The sequence below is a fragment of the Columba livia genome, chromosome 1 (genome assembly GCF_036013475.1).
Source record: "Columba livia isolate bColLiv1 breed racing homer chromosome 1, bColLiv1.pat.W.v2, whole genome shotgun sequence".
In the NCBI taxonomy this organism is placed as follows: Eukaryota; Metazoa; Chordata; class Aves; order Columbiformes; family Columbidae; genus Columba; species Columba livia.
Genome location: NC_088602.1, coordinates 172,066,016 through 172,085,279, shown reverse-complemented (window position 1 = coordinate 172,085,279; position 19,264 = coordinate 172,066,016). Strand labels below are relative to the sequence as shown.

The following is a 19,264-nucleotide window of genomic DNA, read 5'->3' as shown; positions in this document are numbered from 1 at the left end:
GTAAAAAGTTACCTAAATATACCCAAAATATGAGTCTCTGAAATGCTAATGGTTCATTGCAAATTCTGTGGATTTGTTAATACTTAAGGTAGTCTTTAAAAACTATGCATGGTCACTTGCATGTCCTAACTGGTCTGCATGTGTGACATAAGCAAAGAGCTGCAGCATTTGTACGTAAGCTGTCCCCACGTCTAGAGGAGCAAAATAAAGGGAATTTCCCCATGACAGGTGTTTCAGGTTGGGGTATAGTAGGCCACCAGTGTTAAGAGCAGAGATCTTCGTTCTCCTGTGTTCTGTGACTGCTCTCTCAACTCCTTTGTAATTGATACCCAGAAGGAATGAAGAAGAAAGCTGTGTTATTCAGTAGAGTAAGGGGAGATATTTAGTGTTTTGGATAAGTTGGAAGAAGAAATGAGGACAAAGAGCCACCAAAGGCATAACTGATGGTTGAAGGTAAGGACAGGAAACAGAGACTAGCAGTGACTGGAAAAGAAAACAAGTTTAGAGCCAAAGGAGGAAAGCATAGGACATTGAACACCTGTTCAAAAAAATGGATTTATGTAGTTTTACCAGAATTGCATAGGCATTCTTTGGCAGAAATAGGAATAAATTCAGTTTTCTGCAACATTATTTTGTCTTCATTTTGAAACTTCCCATTGCTTACTATAGGTATCTGTGCCACCTTGCTCAACAAATGCAGAATTGTCCTACAGACAGTTCGTCTTTACACCACTGTCCAAATTCATATTCAAGAATCTCAAACCTGAGAGCTGTCAATGCAGAAAAATAATCTATGGTCATGTAGTTAAAACCAGGGCCATAGTTCTGTATTTAAGCACTGTGGCCAGAAATAAATTAAAGCTGCAAGGACTACCCCATATATGACACTTCCAGATTAAGTCTATGTAGTCATAATCCTTAAATGTAGCCATTTCTTTGTAAGTAGCACGATTAAAGGGTGAAGAGGTAGTTTTTTGAACTCGGACCAGTATGTTACCTAAGCAGCCCTCAATTTTGGTACATGAATATAATTTTAAAAATTGTTTCCTGTGAAGTATCTGAGTTATTATTTATGATTAATTTTAAGGCAGCTGTTAAACTGCTGTGAAATGCTGCTGTGCTTACTTTTGGCATGATCAAGGTAAAGTTGCCCTCGATAGACTAATTACAATTCCTGTGTTCAGATTTTATGCTATTTGTCTTAATATCCTTATCTCTGATTTCCACACTCAAACCCCAGACAATTGAAGAATTAGTTATGAAAAAGGTGAAGGTGATGAAAATCCTTTTTAAATGAGATAAATAGTAGGGGAAGAAATATGCAGAATCAAGAGTTGCAGCAGGAAGGAGAATAGTTGGACAGTGGACAAGATGGGGATTTGTGGCTCTAGTTGGCTTGTCAGTAGAGGTTAGAATTCACGGTTACCTGACAGCTGGTGCTAGACAGTGACAGCAAGAAAAGAAGCCGGCACGGTAAAGTCCTTTATCTGAATTGATATGATGAAATTGTTGTAGCTTTCTGGTAACAGCATCTCTACTTAAACAGCACTTATTAGAATAAGTCTTTTCAGTGACATTGTTAAGAACAGAACAGGGATTTTTTTTTTTCCTATTAGATTGCTCTTCATGTTACATATACCAGAGTACCATGTCAGGTCCTCTCCAGATTCTACATAGTTGTTATTCCTTAAAGTTCTTTGTTTCTGTAATTTTGTGAAAGAGTTTACTCTGAGGGAGGCATTACAGTTTTGAAGGAAGAGAGGAAATAATTGATAAATCACCTGAACCAAAGTCCTCAGCACCCTTGGTTTTTAAGTGTCCTTGAAGTATTTCATTTACACTGGAAAATAATAGGTTGCCTTTTAAAGAAATCCAAATGCAGCTGTATCTGTAGAAGAGCTCCCCATGGTTGTTATATTTTTTTAAGGGTGTGATAGTGCTTTAAAATAGTTGTAAAACATGACGTGCTAACGTGCCACCAAATCTCTTGGGGTTTGGGATTCCTGCACAAGTTTTTACAGCTGCTAGAGTGAAGACACTTTTTTTTTTGTCTCCTTCCTTTGGGGTTCTGATTATCTCAGCTAATCTTGCAGTGTCAAATCACAAGCTGCATGGTATTTTAGACTGCTTTTGAATGCCACTTTTTTTTTTTTAACCTAAAGGTTCTAAATCTATGCAAGATGGCTGGGGAGAGAGTGATGGGCCAGTGACAGGAACGCGTCATTCCAGCTGGGAAGAGGAGGAGGAGGGAGGAGTCTGGAACACAGCAGGCTCTCAGGGAAGCAGTTCCTCCCACAACTCAACAAGCTGGGGGCAAGGAGGAAAGAAAACACAAATGAAGGTAAAATGCTTGAATGATTCATAACACTACTGTGTTGTCTGAAAGCAGTATGACTGATATGTTAGAGCAGTCTAATAGTTCTTCTTTTAAAGAGGTATTACAGAATTCAGCTAGAAAGATGCCTGTTACAACAGTGTAAAAATGTGAGGTTTCTGAATTTGTTTTAATGTATTACACCTGTTCATAGAATGTCCTTAGTTGGAAGGGACCCACAAGGATTATCAAGTCCAACTTCTGTCCCTGCATAGGACAGCTCCATGGCTCACACCATGTGTCTGTTGTGACTAATAAATCTTCCAATAGGTGCCATACGATTTTGGTATGTAAGCTGCAGAGCAATTACTAAATGAAACGGAGCAATAAGTATCCCAAGGCTATTGCTCTTCTCTTGGTCGATACATCTTCCTGTGTCAGGCTGCTGCTGGTCTCCTAGCGCAGCCTGCTGAAGTTCAGATTCCGCAGTCCATTTGGCGCACACACGTCTTATTTCTAACGACTGTTGGATTTAGGTCTGACTTGGGTTTGTCGTTACCAACCTTTGGCTTCAAACAGGAGCGGAGCAGGAGCTTGGCTATAGTCCTGAGTTAATTGCCTTCTAAGCCTTGTTTGTTAATTTTTTCTAGTACAGTAACACTTGATACTGTATTCATATTGGAAGGACTATGCTTGGTCTACTTCTGACTAATAGGTAGGGCAAACTCATGAGGCAATTGCAGAGCAGCTTCCTAGGATGTGGAAAAATAGTGTTGTGACTTGGTATGGAGTTTTACAATTCCTATTTTAGAGAAATTATTCTCATGAACTTTTTCCTCACTTAAAGCTTTTTTATTTTAACCACCAAAGCAGCAGTCCAGACATTTTCTTATCAGTATCTTTTCTGTTGAACTGTGTTCAATTTTGGTTTTGATCGCCTGTAAATTACAGTAAGGCCACATTGAGAGCCAGGTCAGCACAGTGCCCAGGTAAGAGAAACCACACTAAAGGGAAGAAAGCCAAGGAAGATCTACCTCTGTATGTGGTGGATTAAATAATGTATTAAACTGTAGCGGAGGAAAAAAAAAATAACATTCACAGCGGTTTCCAGATTCCAGAATTCAACTAAAGGTTTGATAAACATTCTACACAGCAAGTGTTCATACAGTTCGGTATACCTGGCAATGAACAATTTTGAGAGAGAAGATAAAAAAGTATTTGATAAATGTTTCCAACCATGCAAAAACTTTAACTGATTTATTCAGGAGTTGAATTTCTTTGATCGCAGAATCACAGAATGTTAGGGATTGGAAGGGGCCTCAAAAGATCATCTAGTTCAGTCCCCCCACCAGAGCAGGAACACCTAGGTGAGGTTACACAGGAATGTGTCCAGGCGGGTTTTGAATGTCTCCAGAGAAGGAGACTCCACAACCGCCCTGGGCAGCCTGTTCCAGTGCTCTGTCACCCTTACTGAGAAGAAGTTTCTTCTCAATTTTAAGTAGAACCTCTTGTGTTCCAGTTTGAACCCAAAGTCTGATACCAGGCTTTTCATTTGACACTTGTGCAACTGAAGGATAAAGCAGAATTTAGGAAATCAAGAAGCTACTTAAAAATATTTTTGTCTTTTTTTTTTTCTCTTCAGTGCTCATTAAAAGGAGGAAATAGTGATTCGTGGATGAACCCTTTATCCAAACAGTTTTCAAATATGGGCTTGCTAGTAAGTATTTTTTTCTAAATATAAAATCCAACTTTGTAAAGAAGCAGTAACCTTTGAATAAGTCAAAAGGTCAGCTGTTCCACAGTGTCTCACTACTTATTTACCTGCATTTTCTATGCTAGCATGTTGATTATAATACCTGTAATAGCTAGGTATTCAGCACTTCCTAGTTAGTCAGAATGGCTTCTCAGAAAAACCAAAGATATAATTTGACTCTTCAAAGTTACTTTTTATGACAACTGTTCTGAGATTGCAATTATCTTGCAAGTAATAGGATTGGAGGTTTTTGTTTTTGTGGTGGGTGGTTGTTTGGCTTTTTTTTTCCTTCTCCCATAACATGCTGTTTAGAGAACTCAGGGTAGAGGTTTCAGCTCCTGCCTGTAGTGTCAGTCATCTGTGATTAGTCCAAGGCTGTTCATTCTGAATGTAAGTCACGTATCAGAAAAGGAGATTTACAGCCCTGTGTCTTTATCCTGGTGATTTTTATTTTAAATGCTGTGCAGCAGGGTCCTTTTAATAAAAAAGGACTCATTATTAATCAGTACTTAAAGACTGGTTGGTAAAGGGATTAAATAAACAGCCCATCATGGAGAGAAAAGACATATCTGCAGCGAAGTACCTTACAACGTTACATATATATATATATATATATATATATATATAATTTTTCTAAGAATTTCTGATATACTAATTTGTAAAACATTTCACAGAATATTGTGCCAACTGTTGTACTGTGAAGAGTGAGTAGTATGTAATGCAGGCCAGCAAAAGATGGTAATGCAGAGGTTCTGTGTGAAGCCCAGGGCTACATAAACTGTCACTGACATGTCTAGGATTAGTTTGTGATGTCTGTTGGCTCCCAAGCTCAAATTCAGTCTGCTAGACTGCAGATGCTTCTGAAAGCTATGGGAACACCCTGTTCCAGTCTGCCAACTAAAGAATAGCTTGGCAGCACATATCAAGATTTGATGACTTGACAGGTCATGAGGCTGAGCTATCGTTTTGGCCACTATTTTCAGTGTTTCATCTCTTGACCACTGGAACATGAAGACAGAGGTTGATTTCACAGAGCACCTGTCTGTCCATCTTTTTCTGTCTGTCCCATGCATTCATGTGTTTGGTTTCACATGGGTAAACTTGCCACACACAGCATTAGGGGGTTGAGGTGAGGTGTGTCCAGGGTAATATCAAGAGTCATATTTTATTTTAGTTTCAAATAAAACTTTAATTGGGACAAGCATGTCCTTCAGTCATTCCACCTTTAACCATCAAGGGCTGCTTTCTGAAATGTTCCTCAGCATTTCATAGAAATTGGAACTGATTTGTTTGTTTGTTTGTTTTTTCCCCAGAGTCAAACTGAGGACATTCCATGCAGTAAGATGGACTTGTCTGTAGGTGCGTATAATTTAATTTAAATGCATTTGAAGTATGAGATCATGCGTAGTATTTTTATTTGGATGACATGCTGTGCTTTGGAAGGGTCTGATCCTTGCTTTTAGCACTCCTCATAATAGAAGGATAGAGTGATAGCATCTGATGCAGGCTTTGAATAGTTACACAGCTGATGCTGATATGCAACACTGGGATGTATACCTGTACAGAACTGAGCTATAACTTGTGGAAGGGACATCCTATAAGACTGGTTTGATCCATGTATTCATTGTTACTGTTTTAAGATAGTAAAGGTCTGCTTTCATTTGGTGGAAGAGGAGGACTGTTTTAGCTCTTGACAGTAGAACATCCCAGTTACCACAGCTCCCTGGAGGTGATGTGAGGGAAAAGAGTATCTTCTATCGTTGATTTCTTCAGTTGCTTGCTTCAGGCTATTACAAGTTACTGCTCAGTAGAACTAGATTTTTCACTCTTGATAGCCTCACCACAAATACTACACAGCTTGTGTGGGATGTGCTGTGTGGAAAACACTATCCTAAATGAGAGTTGGAATTGACCACTTAGATTAATCCCATTTAATAACCTTTGAATTTGTAATTAATTTCTTCTTTGGCAAACTGAGCAGTGAACTCTCTTTTAATCTTGAAATCAGTTTTAGTTTTGCATTCTGTTCTTCTCCAAATTGTCTCTGAATACTCACTATCGTGGTATTGCAATAGAAATATCACAGGTTTCTGAAATCTTCTGCCATTTGAGATGGCTTCCCTACAAGATTCCTAAAGTATATGTTAAAAAGAAATTATCCAAATTCGTTGTTCCGGTTATTTATTTTGTTATGAAGTGTTTGAAGGCTTAGTAGGGCTAAAAAGTTGTACAGGATAGTCTGATACTTATAAAGGGGAAGAGGGTTTTGTTCCTGTTCTAAGGGACTACTTCTGTTCAGTTTTTGATTCTTCAAAATCTACAGAAGCAGGAAGATCACCCCATGCCCTGGCTACAAAAACAGATCTTCTAGTCCACTTAAAGGACATTGCCACTGTACAAACCCAACAATAGTATTAGAGAGAAATCGTCATCGTATTTTCTATAACTGTCAGGAATGTCAGTGTGCTGCTGAAAGGACACAAGGGGGTTTGCTAAGAAGGGAGGACTGGCAGGGAGAGGTGACTGACTGGAGTCATTGCTTATGCTGCTGGTGGTTCTAAGTTTGCTGTGGCAGACTTCTGTGTTCCCTGAATTACTGATGATCTTCTGGTGGTATCTCTGAAAAACCACCTGCAAAAGTAGTTCTGTGTCAGGTCACAGTCTGTGAGATCTCTGGATCAACTAAAGTTGGTGTTTATAAGTCAAGTACAGTTAGTTTCGAAGTCTTTTCTGAAATTCATTGCTGTAAGTTAGGATAGTGTGGGTTCTGTGATACAAGTTGGCAGTATCCAATATCAAGGGTAGAATTTATTTACTTCTGAGATACTACTTGCCAGAGAACTTAAGTGTTCAGGTCTGTGACTGACTGTGCTAAGCATTAGGTAATCTCACTTTCCAGCATCATGTACATATACAGCTGTTAGTGGGAAAAATCCAAGAACTGATGCAATGTCTCATTTCATTAAGATGGACTTTTAACCTGTTCTACCTTTCTGCATGTAGAGGATTTAGTACTTCATATTTATTGATGCACAAGTGTTCTTGCCTAGTGAGGGTAAAATCCAAAGTTTTCAGTTTTTAACCACTACCTTGTACTATGTAAGCTAAAGCTAGTCTACAGCCACCAGCATTATTTATAGCTCTTGTTGGTAAGTGCAAAAGATGTACTCACACGACAGGTTTCAAGGTTATGTTAGCATTTTCTATGAACGGAATAAATGAATGCTATTATCTCTCTTAACAAGGCCTTGTTTATATTGAAGTTTAAGCAGCTGCCTCAGCACCAAGTGGCATGCATATCTATGCTTGAAGCCTTTAAAGGTGCTGTTTAATGCTCTACATGTTATTTAACAAGGCATCCTTCAAGAATGTTTAAGGAGTTCACTGGATCATCAGGGTAACTGAAGAAACAAAAGGGTGTTGCTGCTGCTTAGTCATCTTGTGTTGGCACTGACCCAGTTTCATTTCAGATAGTGATGCAACTCAGTCTTGCTTTCAGTTTCTTTTCAAGTAACTAACAGGCAGGGCTTCCTTCTAGAATTAAAGCACAGAAGCCTTTTGGTAGTGAATTGCTGACATTGTGTGTAGTGGTTAGATGCAGGAATTGACAAGACTGAGATGCATGTGACATTTTATGTGACTGCTTTTGCAGAGCCAGTCCTAGCTTTTTAGGGTATGTTAGAAAGGGATGAGCTCATCCACGTAAATATGATTCCAGTTACAAGCTGAGATATGTAGGTGATGCTATGTCAAGATATGTCAAGTGCTTTTTCTGATAAATCACATTGAAGGCATCTGAGAAGATCACGTCAGATCAAATTTGAAAGCTGTGCCAGCAAGAAAAACCCATGTAGTTAGTGGCTGATTTCATAGGTTCTTGGCAATAACATACCTGTGAATATTAATAGTTTGTGATTGGACATTAACAAAAGATGCAAGTTTTTTGAGAAGCTTTTTTGAGGAACAGATAAGTGTTTTGAAGATACTGGAGTGATTAGCTGTCAGCTCTGTTTGACAGACTTAGTGTTTTGTTGGTTATAGGTCAGGGTATCTATCACCAGCTTCCTTTGGAAGAGTCACAGATACTGGTTAATTATGGGGACAGTTTTTTTAAACTGTTCTTAGGCCATCTGTGCTAGTAAATGAAATTATTTAAAACTAAAAACTCCAGTAAAGCTCACTTCAGTCATGTTGTCCATATTTTAAAATGAAGATGTTTTCTGTCTACTTCAGCGTAACAGTATGCATCTGCTACTTCACAGGTGCCAAATATGACCAAAAAAAAAGTGTTCCTTGGCAGCAGTTCAGTATGTAAGGTAGAAAACTTCCTTCAGTCAGCACTTGGGTGATGATAGCTTATAGAGAAAGATGATGTCTTGTCCACTGTCTATGTTACAGTTTGATCCTCTTTTATTAACATCTCTTCCTCATGTTCTACCAGATTACGCAGCAATGGCAGGAGACTGTAGGGGATGTTTGAAAAGCGTCTCTATTACTAGTTGTATAGTCATTGCATACAGACTGATGGAATTACAGATGATCTGTGGTGTTCAAGAGTTAAGTTCACATGACTGGAGGAGAGTTGTGATCAAATTATGCACATGGTTTTACAGTTTGATAAATTCTTTCTCAAAGCCAAACCCATTAAAGGCTAAGTAGAATATATGGAGAACTTAAATAGCAGGGTGTCTATAGATCTGACTACCAATAAATAACAGTGAGTTTTGGAAGACATTGAGAATTATGTATAAAATGAATATCATTAATTGAACTAGGCTGCTGTAGAAATGCATATGTTTATATCTGTACATAAATTGTAAAAAATTCTTCACATTAAACTCTCTAAATTGGCTTCTTCACTATTAAAAATTAAACTTCCTACTGTAATTTTTCAACACTCTTAAGAGCAACTGTAGCTATGCTAAATTGTAAGACAGATCTGATTTATGCACTGATCTTAAAGATTCTTTCTTTTGCTGTCAACCTGCTGTTGTGAAACCTGATAGAGATTATTGCCACTAATTTCATCTTCTTTCCTTTTTTTTACAGGTGGTCTCCCAGATAAGAAGTTTGAGGTAGATAAACGAGCCATGAATCTCGGGGATTTTAATGACATGATGAGAAAGGATCGATCTGGGTTCCGTCCACCTAATTCCAAAGACATGGGAACCACAGATAGTGGGCCTTATTTTGAGAAGGTGAGAGAAGTATCTTTAGATAAATTAATATCAGCCTTCTGTTTTCAAGCTCCCAGTTTTCACCCTACTTCTCTGGAAGGCCTAAAAATTCAGTAACCTTGGACAAACTCAATAATAAAAGATGCGGGGAGTTCCGTTTGTAGAATGAATGCGTATATAAAATAGAGGTGTCAGATGTGCATAGACACACTGAATTATCTGGGGAGAAATGAGGCTTTTCTTCTAGAACAGACTGCTCTCAATATGGACAGAAAGAAATTCCTTTGTTTTTCTTGGAAGGGTGAAGTACTGATAGCAATGAAATTCATTATGGGTTTCATCACAGTGATTCATTTGGCTACTGGCTACAGTCATCTACTGTAAAATTTGGTTTAGATCTAAGTAAACATAAGTAATCACAGTGTTTCAGATTTTTTTCTGCTTTCATGTCTGTCGTTTATTGGAAACACTCTTTCTAAATTCCGCAACCCCTTATGCTGTATGTCCGTGTACTGTAAGCTTCTGTATGACATCTGTTTCTCTGTGACATCTGTTGTATGTTATGATAGCATTTCTTCTCATATTCTTGCCTATTTTAAATAGAAGCTTCCACTGTTACTATCAAACATTAATTGCTTCACGTTATGAGTGGGAGAGTGTCCAATAGTTTCAGAATGCTTGAGGGTTTTTTTTTTTTAATACAGTTTAAATTTATCACATGTAAAATGGAAAGTAAATTTGGTTTAAAGATTCCGAAGGCGTGTTACTGTCAATGCATTTTTAACTCCTCCATTGGGGTATAACAGGCCAAAAAACATTTTGTCAACTCCCTCTGGTGGCCTAATTAATAAAAACCGTTAGCAGAGCTAATGCGTTCCTAACAAATTATATTCATAGGTGTGTGCTAACTTAAGGAATTCATTCAGGATTTCTTTCTATAACAGTAATAGCCACTGTCAGAAACAAAGCTAATGAGAGTTCAAAATGTGTTTTTTTTAAAAGCAACCTTTAGGAATTTATCGATTATCGCCTTGGACCAAAATCTTAATTGTCAAGTGATCATTTGAGTCAGAAGTTTTGTCCTTGTGATTGCTAATTACAAATTAACTTTGCTTCTTCCCAGTCACTCACTGTCCCTCTTTCTCTCTTGCATTCTGTTGCTTCACTAACCACCTCCTGCTGTTGGCTTAACTGCTGCTTCAGCTGACTTTGCCTTTCTCCAATCAAGATGGGTGCCTTGGGGATGAGGCTCCCTGCTCTCCCTTCTCCCCTTCTCCCAGCTACAAGCTGTCTCCCTCTGGTTCCACACTATCCAACGTCGGCCTTGGGGCAATCGGCTCAGGGCTCAGTCCCCAAAACTTCGCTGCTAGACAAGTAAGCAGGCCACCTTATAAGATGCATTGTTATAAGGCTGCAACCTGGGCTTAATCCTGGTTAGTTGGTTGCTTGCATTTATTTTTGTACTAAATAAATTAATATTGTTAATGGAAATTTCAGCTATATCAGGCCATTGAGAATCAATCTGCTTTGGTTCCTGTCATTAACATGTATTCCGTGTGGTTTTGTTGGCCTCTTACTTCCTGAATCACACTGCAGCAGCAGATAGATGTGCTTTTCAGAAGTCATTAAGTTAGTGGCAACTTTGTTGTACTTGCTGTTTTAAAACCCAGTTAGAGGCTGTCATTTGCCCCACCACCTCCTGACACTGATTTTTTTCCAGACTCCACCCAATGACCTGTGTAGAAATGTGCCTTTAAAAAATGGCAGTCATTTTGCACTCTGCCTGTTCACTTCTTCCTTCCCTGCAGCCCAAAGAAAGGATTGATTTAGCAGCCTTTAAAAACTCCTGAAGTGGCAGTATTTTTGTTCTGTATATGGGGGAGTGGTAGGGAAGAAATGAAGTGGTTGACTCGGCAGTTTGGAAGACTTTCTAGCCATTATGTTTTGCATTATGCCAGAAGAAAATGTTGCTGGAATACTAAGAAATAAAAGAATAGATCTTAAGTGTTGCAACTGGACTAGCTTATGTAGTCACATGCCTAACATGATGGTGCTTCTTTGTCTTGTCTTTCTGTTTCCGTGTGACACAATCAGTGCTGAATATCAGAGTAAGTCCAAAATTTGCAGGCATGTTCCTGGATTCAGTGTGCAGAACTCTGTTGAGATTTAGGGAGGGCTGAAAGTGTAGCTGCAGCTTCAAGCCTCTCAAAAATTTTAAGGTGTAGTTGACCCCAGACAGTACTTTCCAACATATAAATAATAATAATTAATAAATTTATTATTATTATTATTATTATTATTATTATTATTATTATTATTATTATTATTATTATTATTATTATTATTATTATTATTATTATTATTATTATTATTATTATGTTTCTCCTTCTCCATGCTTAATATGACATCTTGAGTTGCCTCTAAAAGAGAAGATACATTAAGGAGGTGAAATATGGTGCAGGCAAATGGGGCAATCTGTAATGTTGTCAGTATGGAAGCAAAATGAGACTTTTGTTTTAACAAAGGGATAGTGGATGATGCACAGTATTATGGTAGAAGGGAGGCAAAGTTTATGACATCCTGTATATAACGGAAGTAAAGGTTTTGGAGAAGGCCTGCACAGTCTCAGTTTGGAAGTAGAATGAATTTATGTTTGGTACAGCAGTGCTGGCATGGAAGAACATGGCTGAGGGATGGAAAATGTACTTTATAGAACCCCAGGTGTCTGAGAATCATAGCCTGATAACACAGTAGAAGGTGGGAGGTTCAGAGGATCTCAAAAATGAAAGGACAGAATCATGGCACATAAAGACCTTTTGGAGTATGAGCTGCAGCATTTAGAAGCAACAGCATGCAACAGTTCGTGTAGGAGACTGCCCATAACATCTTTTGTGGCTTTTTTTTAAAGATGACACAGATAAAGACAGTCTGTTCAGAGACTGAAATAGTGAAACATAATAGTGAATTTTCTTTGGTCTTTTTCATGCACTAGGATTTATTATTACAGGACTTGCTTACAAAACAGTGAATACTTCTCATTTAAAAAAAACCCTCAAACAGCAAGTATTCTTGCACTAGAAAATAAATGACTGGGCAGTTTAAAAAAAAAAAGAAAAAAAAAACCAACACGCTCACTTGAAAAAAAAGGCAAAAGACATATATCCCAATCCAGAATGCTGAAGTTTTACATCAGAAGGAAAATTTTTAATAAAATTTTTGAATTATGATTTCAGCTAGTGAAAGACCTGCGAAGGAAGTAATAGGCTCATGAATGATATCTCAAAAACCTACTCAGAAAAAGTACCTGACTTCTCTAAAATCATGGCCCAGAATTCTTGTTGACATGGTCTTGCCATACTTTTGAGCCAGTCAAATGGGGTTTTTTGAGCATGTTGTTTGTATACCAGGTTTCCATTTTCTACCATGTAAAGTGCAAGATATAAAACAATTAGATTTTACATGTGCTTTGAAATAAGTGTATAAACATGACTCTTCAATGGAAAGGAGAAAGAGCATGCATCTCAAAAACTTAGTACAGCAGTTCAGCCCAGGCAGAATATTACTGATTTAGGGCAAACATCTCAGTAAATTCTAAAGATACTCTGTTTATGTCAGTACTTGCTTCATTGTTGTTGATATGTAGTTAATAGCGTAGAAATCCATTATCCTGAAAGATTCATCCTCTCACTACTGCTTTAATTTTATAGGGTGGCAATCATGGTTTGTTTGGAAACAGCACAGCACAATCGAGGGGCATGCACACACCAGTGCAGCCACTAAATCCTTCCCCCAATATCCGGGCGCAAGTGCCTCCCCAATTTCTTTCTCCCCAGGTAAGGAATTTTTAGTAACTGGTTTCTTGTAGAAAGTAGAGCTAAGCCTTCAGAACACATCATTGCGGTTGCTTATACATCTATCTTAGTCTTGACTTGATGTTAAGAAATAAAAAACTTAGATAAGATAAAAAAATTGAAATTCATAGTTGAAAGTGCCTAAAACTCAGTGGAGAAGGATTAGCCTTCTTTCTTACTCTAAAGCAGTTGATGGTAAATGCTCACTGTCAGTATTTTTAAACCTCCAAGTGGATTCAGGAGTCCTGTGCAAGGCTTTTGCCAAGTACAAACAAAAAAGTGAAAGCTGAAAGTTTTTCTGAAGTGTGACAGGTTGCGCCTTTTTTTTTTCTAAGCAGTCTTGTCCTGTGCTTCCTGTCCCCCCTGAAAGAGAGGCCAGATGAAGGGCTACACATTGTATTTGTATTGTAGAGCTCTAAGATCTCAGGGTCTCCAAATGCACAAATTTACCTTTTGCTTTGGGATTGGTGAAGACTTCTGGAGATTCTCTGAAAATCTCCTTTTGTAACTCTCACATAATGCAGGGAGAAATGGGGGGATTCTTCTCCACCTACTCCTGTCTTTTACTATAGCTTATTCAGCACACGAAGAGATTAACTCTTTCTGTAAGGCACTGTTTCTTTGCTCCAGTGACTGCCTGAATGCTTTTCTTTTGCCTTGTCAAGCAGTACGTTTTTAATGTGATAATGCAGTACTGTGATTACTGGTTAGCTGCATATACATCAGCGTTTTAGTTTAGTGCAGTCTCTAGCAACCAGACTGATTGTGGGAGGAACCTTTGTGTGTGTGTCTGCATCTGCACGTGTAATACTGTATATTGTCAATCAAGTGAGGTATTCACTCTGCTCAAGTCATAGATTGTGCATGTTTAAACGTGATGTATTAATAAATCGGTAATGTCTTTCCTGGAACACCGTTTAAAATTGGCATCATTCATTTATAGAAATACTTGTACTTCATCATCCTTTCTTGTAGCAGTGCATTTCTTGAGAATATGTAACTCATTTCTTTTCAGGTTTCGGCCTCCATGCTCAAACAATTTCCCAACAGTGGCTTGAATCCTGGTCTTTTCAATATGGGCCCCCAGCTTTCTCCACAACAGATTGCCATGCTGAGCCAGCTTCCACAGATTCCCCAGTTTCAATTAGTAAGTAGCTAGTAATCTTGTGTAACAGACTGTTTACATATCGTCTGCTAGAAGAAGTTTTCTTTTTATGTTTTTTCTAATTCTGTTTTGTTCTACTGATCTTGTGTGATTTTTGTACAAGTATTCCCTGTTCGTTGCACAGGAAGATACAGCCCTGTTAGAAGGCAGCAGATAAATAGGCCTGTATAATTATCGTAACTGTTGCAGTAAGTTAGTAATGATCCTGAACAATGTCTTTGCACTGAAAGCAATTGTTTGTTGATTTTTAATGAAGTTTTTTTTGGACTTGTAGTCACAGTGATGGTAGTAAAGCAAGTACTAGTAATACTGTTGCATTATGTTAAATTAGAAATAAATTAAGGATATAGCAGTCTTCTAATGCATTAATTGTCATTTTATGGTAGTGTGTGAAATGTTTACCCAAGTTCTGAGCAAATCATTTGCTAGTGACTAGCACCTGGCAATTATATTTCACTTGATGAGCTCTGTATTTTAACTCGTCCCACCCCCACTTATCTTGCAGGCATGTCAGCTCCTCCTTCAGCAGCAACAGCAGCAGCAACTGTTACAGAGCCAGAGGAAGCTATCTCAAGCTGTGCGACAACAGCAGGAGCAACAGGTGTGGCACTGTTTTTGTCAGTCATATAAAGTATAATGCGTGTTGGGAAAACACAGTCTGCAGTAAAGACAAGCGCTGGCTTGGTAATGTCATTGGCTCTCTTCAGTTTGCAGTCTCTTCAGATTGCACTTTTCAGTGAACAAGGTCCTTTGGATCTCTTTCAAGTCACTGTTTCTTGATGTTTACTGGAATTCTGTGTTACAATATAGGATATATCATCCCCATTTTTTTTCTCCCATTTGCAGATTGCTCGTATGGTGAGTGCCCTCCAGCAGCAGCAGCAGAGGCAGCCTGGCATGAAGCATTCACCATCCCACCCTGTTGGGCCTAAGCCACATTTAGACAGTATGGTACCCAATCCTTTGAATGTGGGTCTCTCAGATTTACAGACCAAAGGGCAAATACCTGGATACGGTTCAAGTAAGTGCTCTGCGGAAAAAGATTTGGTGAATTGACTATAGTTTCCATATAAGCCAGTTATGTCTGGGTCCAGAAATTAATAATTCATATATAAACACTAGAGTGAAGGTTACGACAAGTGTCACTTCTTGATCAAATTGCATTATTTTTCATTACGTGGGAAGAAGACAAACCTAGCAACAAAGCATATCCTGGAGGCTTAGTGACCTAACAAGCTTATTTGGAAGTTGCCTCTTGAACTTTTCAGTTGCTACTGGGTTTTTTTTGGGTTTTTTTGTGTTGTTTTTGTGGGGGTTTTTTTGTGTGTGTGTGTGTGTGTTTTTTTGTTTTGTTTTGTTTTTGTTGTTGTTTTTGTTGTTGTTGTTGTGTTTGTTTGTTTGTGGTTTGTTTTTGTTTTATGATCACAATGACTCCCTGTCTGAAGATAATTAAACCAAAAAGAGCGAATGACAATGGAGTTTTGTTTGTTTGTTTCACAGGCTTTGGCTCAAGTGGCATGGATTATGGCATGGTGGGAGGGAAAGAGGCTGGAACAGAATCCCGCTTTAAGCAGTGGACTATGATGGAAGGGCTGCCCTCTGTGGCTTCACAAGATGCCAATATGCACAAAAATGGTGAGAAGGGGACTGGCTGTTTTGGGAATGCCCTTGCGGTATCATCTTGCCAGAGGTGAAATAGCTTAGGTGAAACTATGCTGCAAGTTAGTGGATGTCTTCCCTCACCAGTATGCATCTTAAATATATTTTTGTTTTGGTATACCATGCTCATAAAGATCCCAACCTTTCCTGATTGTAAATGTCTTTTTAATGCTTCAGGTGCAATAGTACCCCCTGGAAAGGCTCGCGGAGGATCGCCCTACAACCAGTTTGACATAATACAGGGCGACCCACTAGGTGGCCATGCAGGCCCTGCTGGTGATAGTTGGTTACCTGCCAAATCTCCACCAACGAACAAGATTGGAAGCAAATCCAGCAATGCCAGCTGGCCTCCAGGTACTGCACAGGGGCAAGGGCTGTGTCCTAGCTTTAGATTAGATTTGCTGGGGCCTTTCCTCACCATACTTTTTAAATAACCATGGCAAGGGAAATATTTGTTTGGCCTATCGGTTTTTTTAATTTCTTCCACATTAAATTAGAATATAAATGTTGAATTTCCGGTAAGAAATTCTGGGCTAATTATGAACTAACTGCTGAATTTCCTGAGTAGCAGTTAGCTTTTGTTAGGTAAACTCTATCTTCTGTAGTTTTGCGACTTTACGCTTACAGAAATTTTCATGCAAACACTTGTCCATAGAACACACTATCAGCTCCTTCCACTTGTATTGGTTCCTTATTTGCATTGCGTTAGGCTTACAAGGGGTGTAAAAATTCTGATGGATAGCATGGAATTGGAAAGCATAAGATGTGAAAGCCTGTTTTTTATGATGGTGGGAGCAGGATTTTCTTGTCTTGACCTCTTGTATTTTACCTAGCATGAACTTCTGTTCTGGCAGTTGTTTACAGATATGATCCTCTTAGGACCGCAAAGTTTCTTCTAGCAGCAGTATTGGTACAATATGTATACAGTGTATGTGCTACCCTGTTGCAGTTTTGACAAAAACGCTCTTGCGGTTCACCTTTGCTCATGTCGCATAAAGGATAGAAGAGTGTTGCTGTGTTTCAGTACTGCTCACCAGTCTTGTGGCTCGAGTGGAAGTTTCTTGCCTTTTGCATTAAAGGCAGTAGCGCATTCTTTAAACCTTGTAGATACTTTCACTGCAGAATTTTATTTTTCTGCTAGAAAACTAGAATATCTAGGGAAAATATATGTATTTGAACACGCACATCATTTTCTATATAAAGCATTCATTAAACCGAGTGGTGTCCTTGAGGCTGCATGGATTAATCACAACTGCTGTTCAGCAAGTAGTGGATACTGTGATTTTTCTCCTCCTGGAAGACTCTCGCGTTCTAGGAAAACATTCCTAACTGCAGGTAGTCTGCTGTGCATCCCCTGAAGCACAAAAAAGTAAAGGTGCAGGTACATCTCTTGGCTAAACCAGTAGCATAGACCTTGCATCAGAAAGCCTTGGGATCGGTGTGACAGATACAACTGCAAGAAACCTACAAAAAGTAGTTTATTTGGGAACTTCTAACCATGGAATTTTAATTATACTCAAATATTCCATCATTAATTATTTCAGAATTTCAGGTTGGGAATAAAGGTATCGTTCCATATCCTGGACTTGTATCTGCAAGGGATGAATCTGCCACCTTGTCACTCTTTTCACACTCGTCCAAAATGTAACATAGTATCTGAAGCTTCTTCATCCTTTTTTGCGTTTGACAGTTTTACTTTCTTACCAGTTCTTCCAAAACTGACCACAGAACTTTATTCATTGAACATCCACTCGAAGAAGGAACCAAGTTACTGATCTTTCTTATAGTAACTGGAATTTTTGTGTGTTCATATCTCATGTAACTCATCCTCTTGTCTTAAAAAATCTGACGTGGCTAGTGTTATAGTTGAAAGGAAACTAAAGCGTGATAAGTATATTCCATCTCGCTGCGAAGCATGAGGAATGCCAATGAGTATATACATTGCTTTTACCACAAGGCATCTCACCTTAGCATTACCTCAGTATCAACTGGTAATGTATAAAGTGTGTGTGTACCTCCAGTGTAAAGTGGTGTGTTAACGAACTCTTAAGGTAGGTTTCTTTTCCTTGAGAAAGGCCTCTGTGCACACACAAAAGTATATGTGCAGAATATAATATTATGTAATCTAATCTTCCATATCTTAAAAAATATATGATGTATTAAGGAAGAGTAAAACATTGATGCCACATTTGAATATAGTAAAACAGGAATAGTCAAAGGAATACCACATGCACTTGTGCCACTTCTTTGTAGCGTAGACTTGTATTCAGACACTAGTGATAGTGCCATGAAAGGAAATGTGTAATAGATTTTAATTAAGAAAAGTCTGATTTTTCTGAGGAACAGTGTAGAAGACAATTATTTACCTTCTTGAAATATCTTCAGTTCCAGTAAATGGCATTTCCCTGTTTGAGTCTAATTCTTTTTTCCCTCCTGTCACAGAGTTCCAACCAGGAGTGCCATGGAAAGGTATACAAAACATTGACCCTGAATCTGACCCCTATGTGACCCCTGGAAGTGTGCTGGGGGGGACAGCCACATCTCCCATTGTAGATACTGACCACCAACTTCTGCGGGACAACACCACAGGTAAAACAGCGAACAACTGATATGTGGCTATTAAAGTCGTTCTGATGTTTGAGAATATTCTGAAGTTCCTGCCGTAACAGGGTAACGCGTTCCATTGTGTTTGACAAAGGAGGAAGCCTGTGTGCTTTTGCACCGTGGCTGTGTATCACATGAAAGCTTGGCATTGGTGCACGTTGTGGCTCTCTTGAGGTTTAACAGTGTTACAGAAAATCTATGAAATTGGCCTACTCTGCTCTTTCTCTCTCCTTTTCCCTTTGATAGGGTCTAATTCTTCCCTCAACACCTCGCTGCCTTCACCTGGTGCCTGGCCCTACAGTGCCTCTGACAATTCCTTCACCAACGTTCATAGCACTTCAGGTATGCGGGCTCAAAACTTACCTGGACAAAACATTTTCCACTTATTCACTGGTTCCTCATTCTTGTTCCACTTTGAGTGTTTAGTCTTTCAGTCGTTTCTGAGGAAGCTTGGAAATCAAGATTTGAGTGGATGATCAGATAGTTTTCCTCCTGATGATAAAATGCTCTCTTGTAGTTGCTTTAAAAACTAAGCTAAGATCATCTGTCCTTCCACCCACCCTGATACAAAATTCTTCATTATGCAAGTTAAAGAATAGGGTAGCAATGAACAGCAGATGCAAAAGGGAAAAAAAACCCCACATGCACAGTCTTTTGACATGCAATGAGTTGGGAGAATGTCATGATTTATAGATACCTGCTACTGTATGTATGAGTTAAGGAATTAGATTAATAAGGTGA

General features: G+C 38.7%; 1 protein-coding gene across 29 annotated transcripts in view; it reads left to right on the top strand.

Annotated features, from left to right (window-relative positions):
* TNRC6B (trinucleotide repeat containing adaptor 6B) overlaps window positions 1–19,264 on the top strand; it is a 141,934-nt gene that overhangs the window by 102,908 nt on the left and 19,762 nt on the right. For 16 of the 29 annotated variants that reach the window (XM_065046525.1, XM_065046561.1, XM_065046528.1 and 13 more), the window contains 13 exons: window positions 2,163–2,341; window positions 3,957–4,031; window positions 5,381–5,426; window positions 9,117–9,265; window positions 10,448–10,618; window positions 12,952–13,077; window positions 14,111–14,242; window positions 14,766–14,861; window positions 15,107–15,281; window positions 15,761–15,895; window positions 16,097–16,273; window positions 18,362–18,508; window positions 18,770–18,865. In XM_065046525.1, coding sequence (XP_064902597.1) covers window positions 2,163–2,341; window positions 3,957–4,031; window positions 5,381–5,426; window positions 9,117–9,265; window positions 10,448–10,618; window positions 12,952–13,077; window positions 14,111–14,242; window positions 14,766–14,861; window positions 15,107–15,281; window positions 15,761–15,895; window positions 16,097–16,273; window positions 18,362–18,508; window positions 18,770–18,865 — 1,704 coding nt within the window. The remainder of the gene's footprint in view (window positions 1–2,162; window positions 2,342–3,956; window positions 4,032–5,380; window positions 5,427–9,116; window positions 9,266–10,447; window positions 10,619–12,951; window positions 13,078–14,110; window positions 14,243–14,765; window positions 14,862–15,106; window positions 15,282–15,760; window positions 15,896–16,096; window positions 16,274–18,361; window positions 18,509–18,769; window positions 18,866–19,264) is intronic. The other 13 variants (XM_065046668.1, XM_065046685.1, XM_065046646.1 and 10 more) reach the window with 4 other exon arrangements.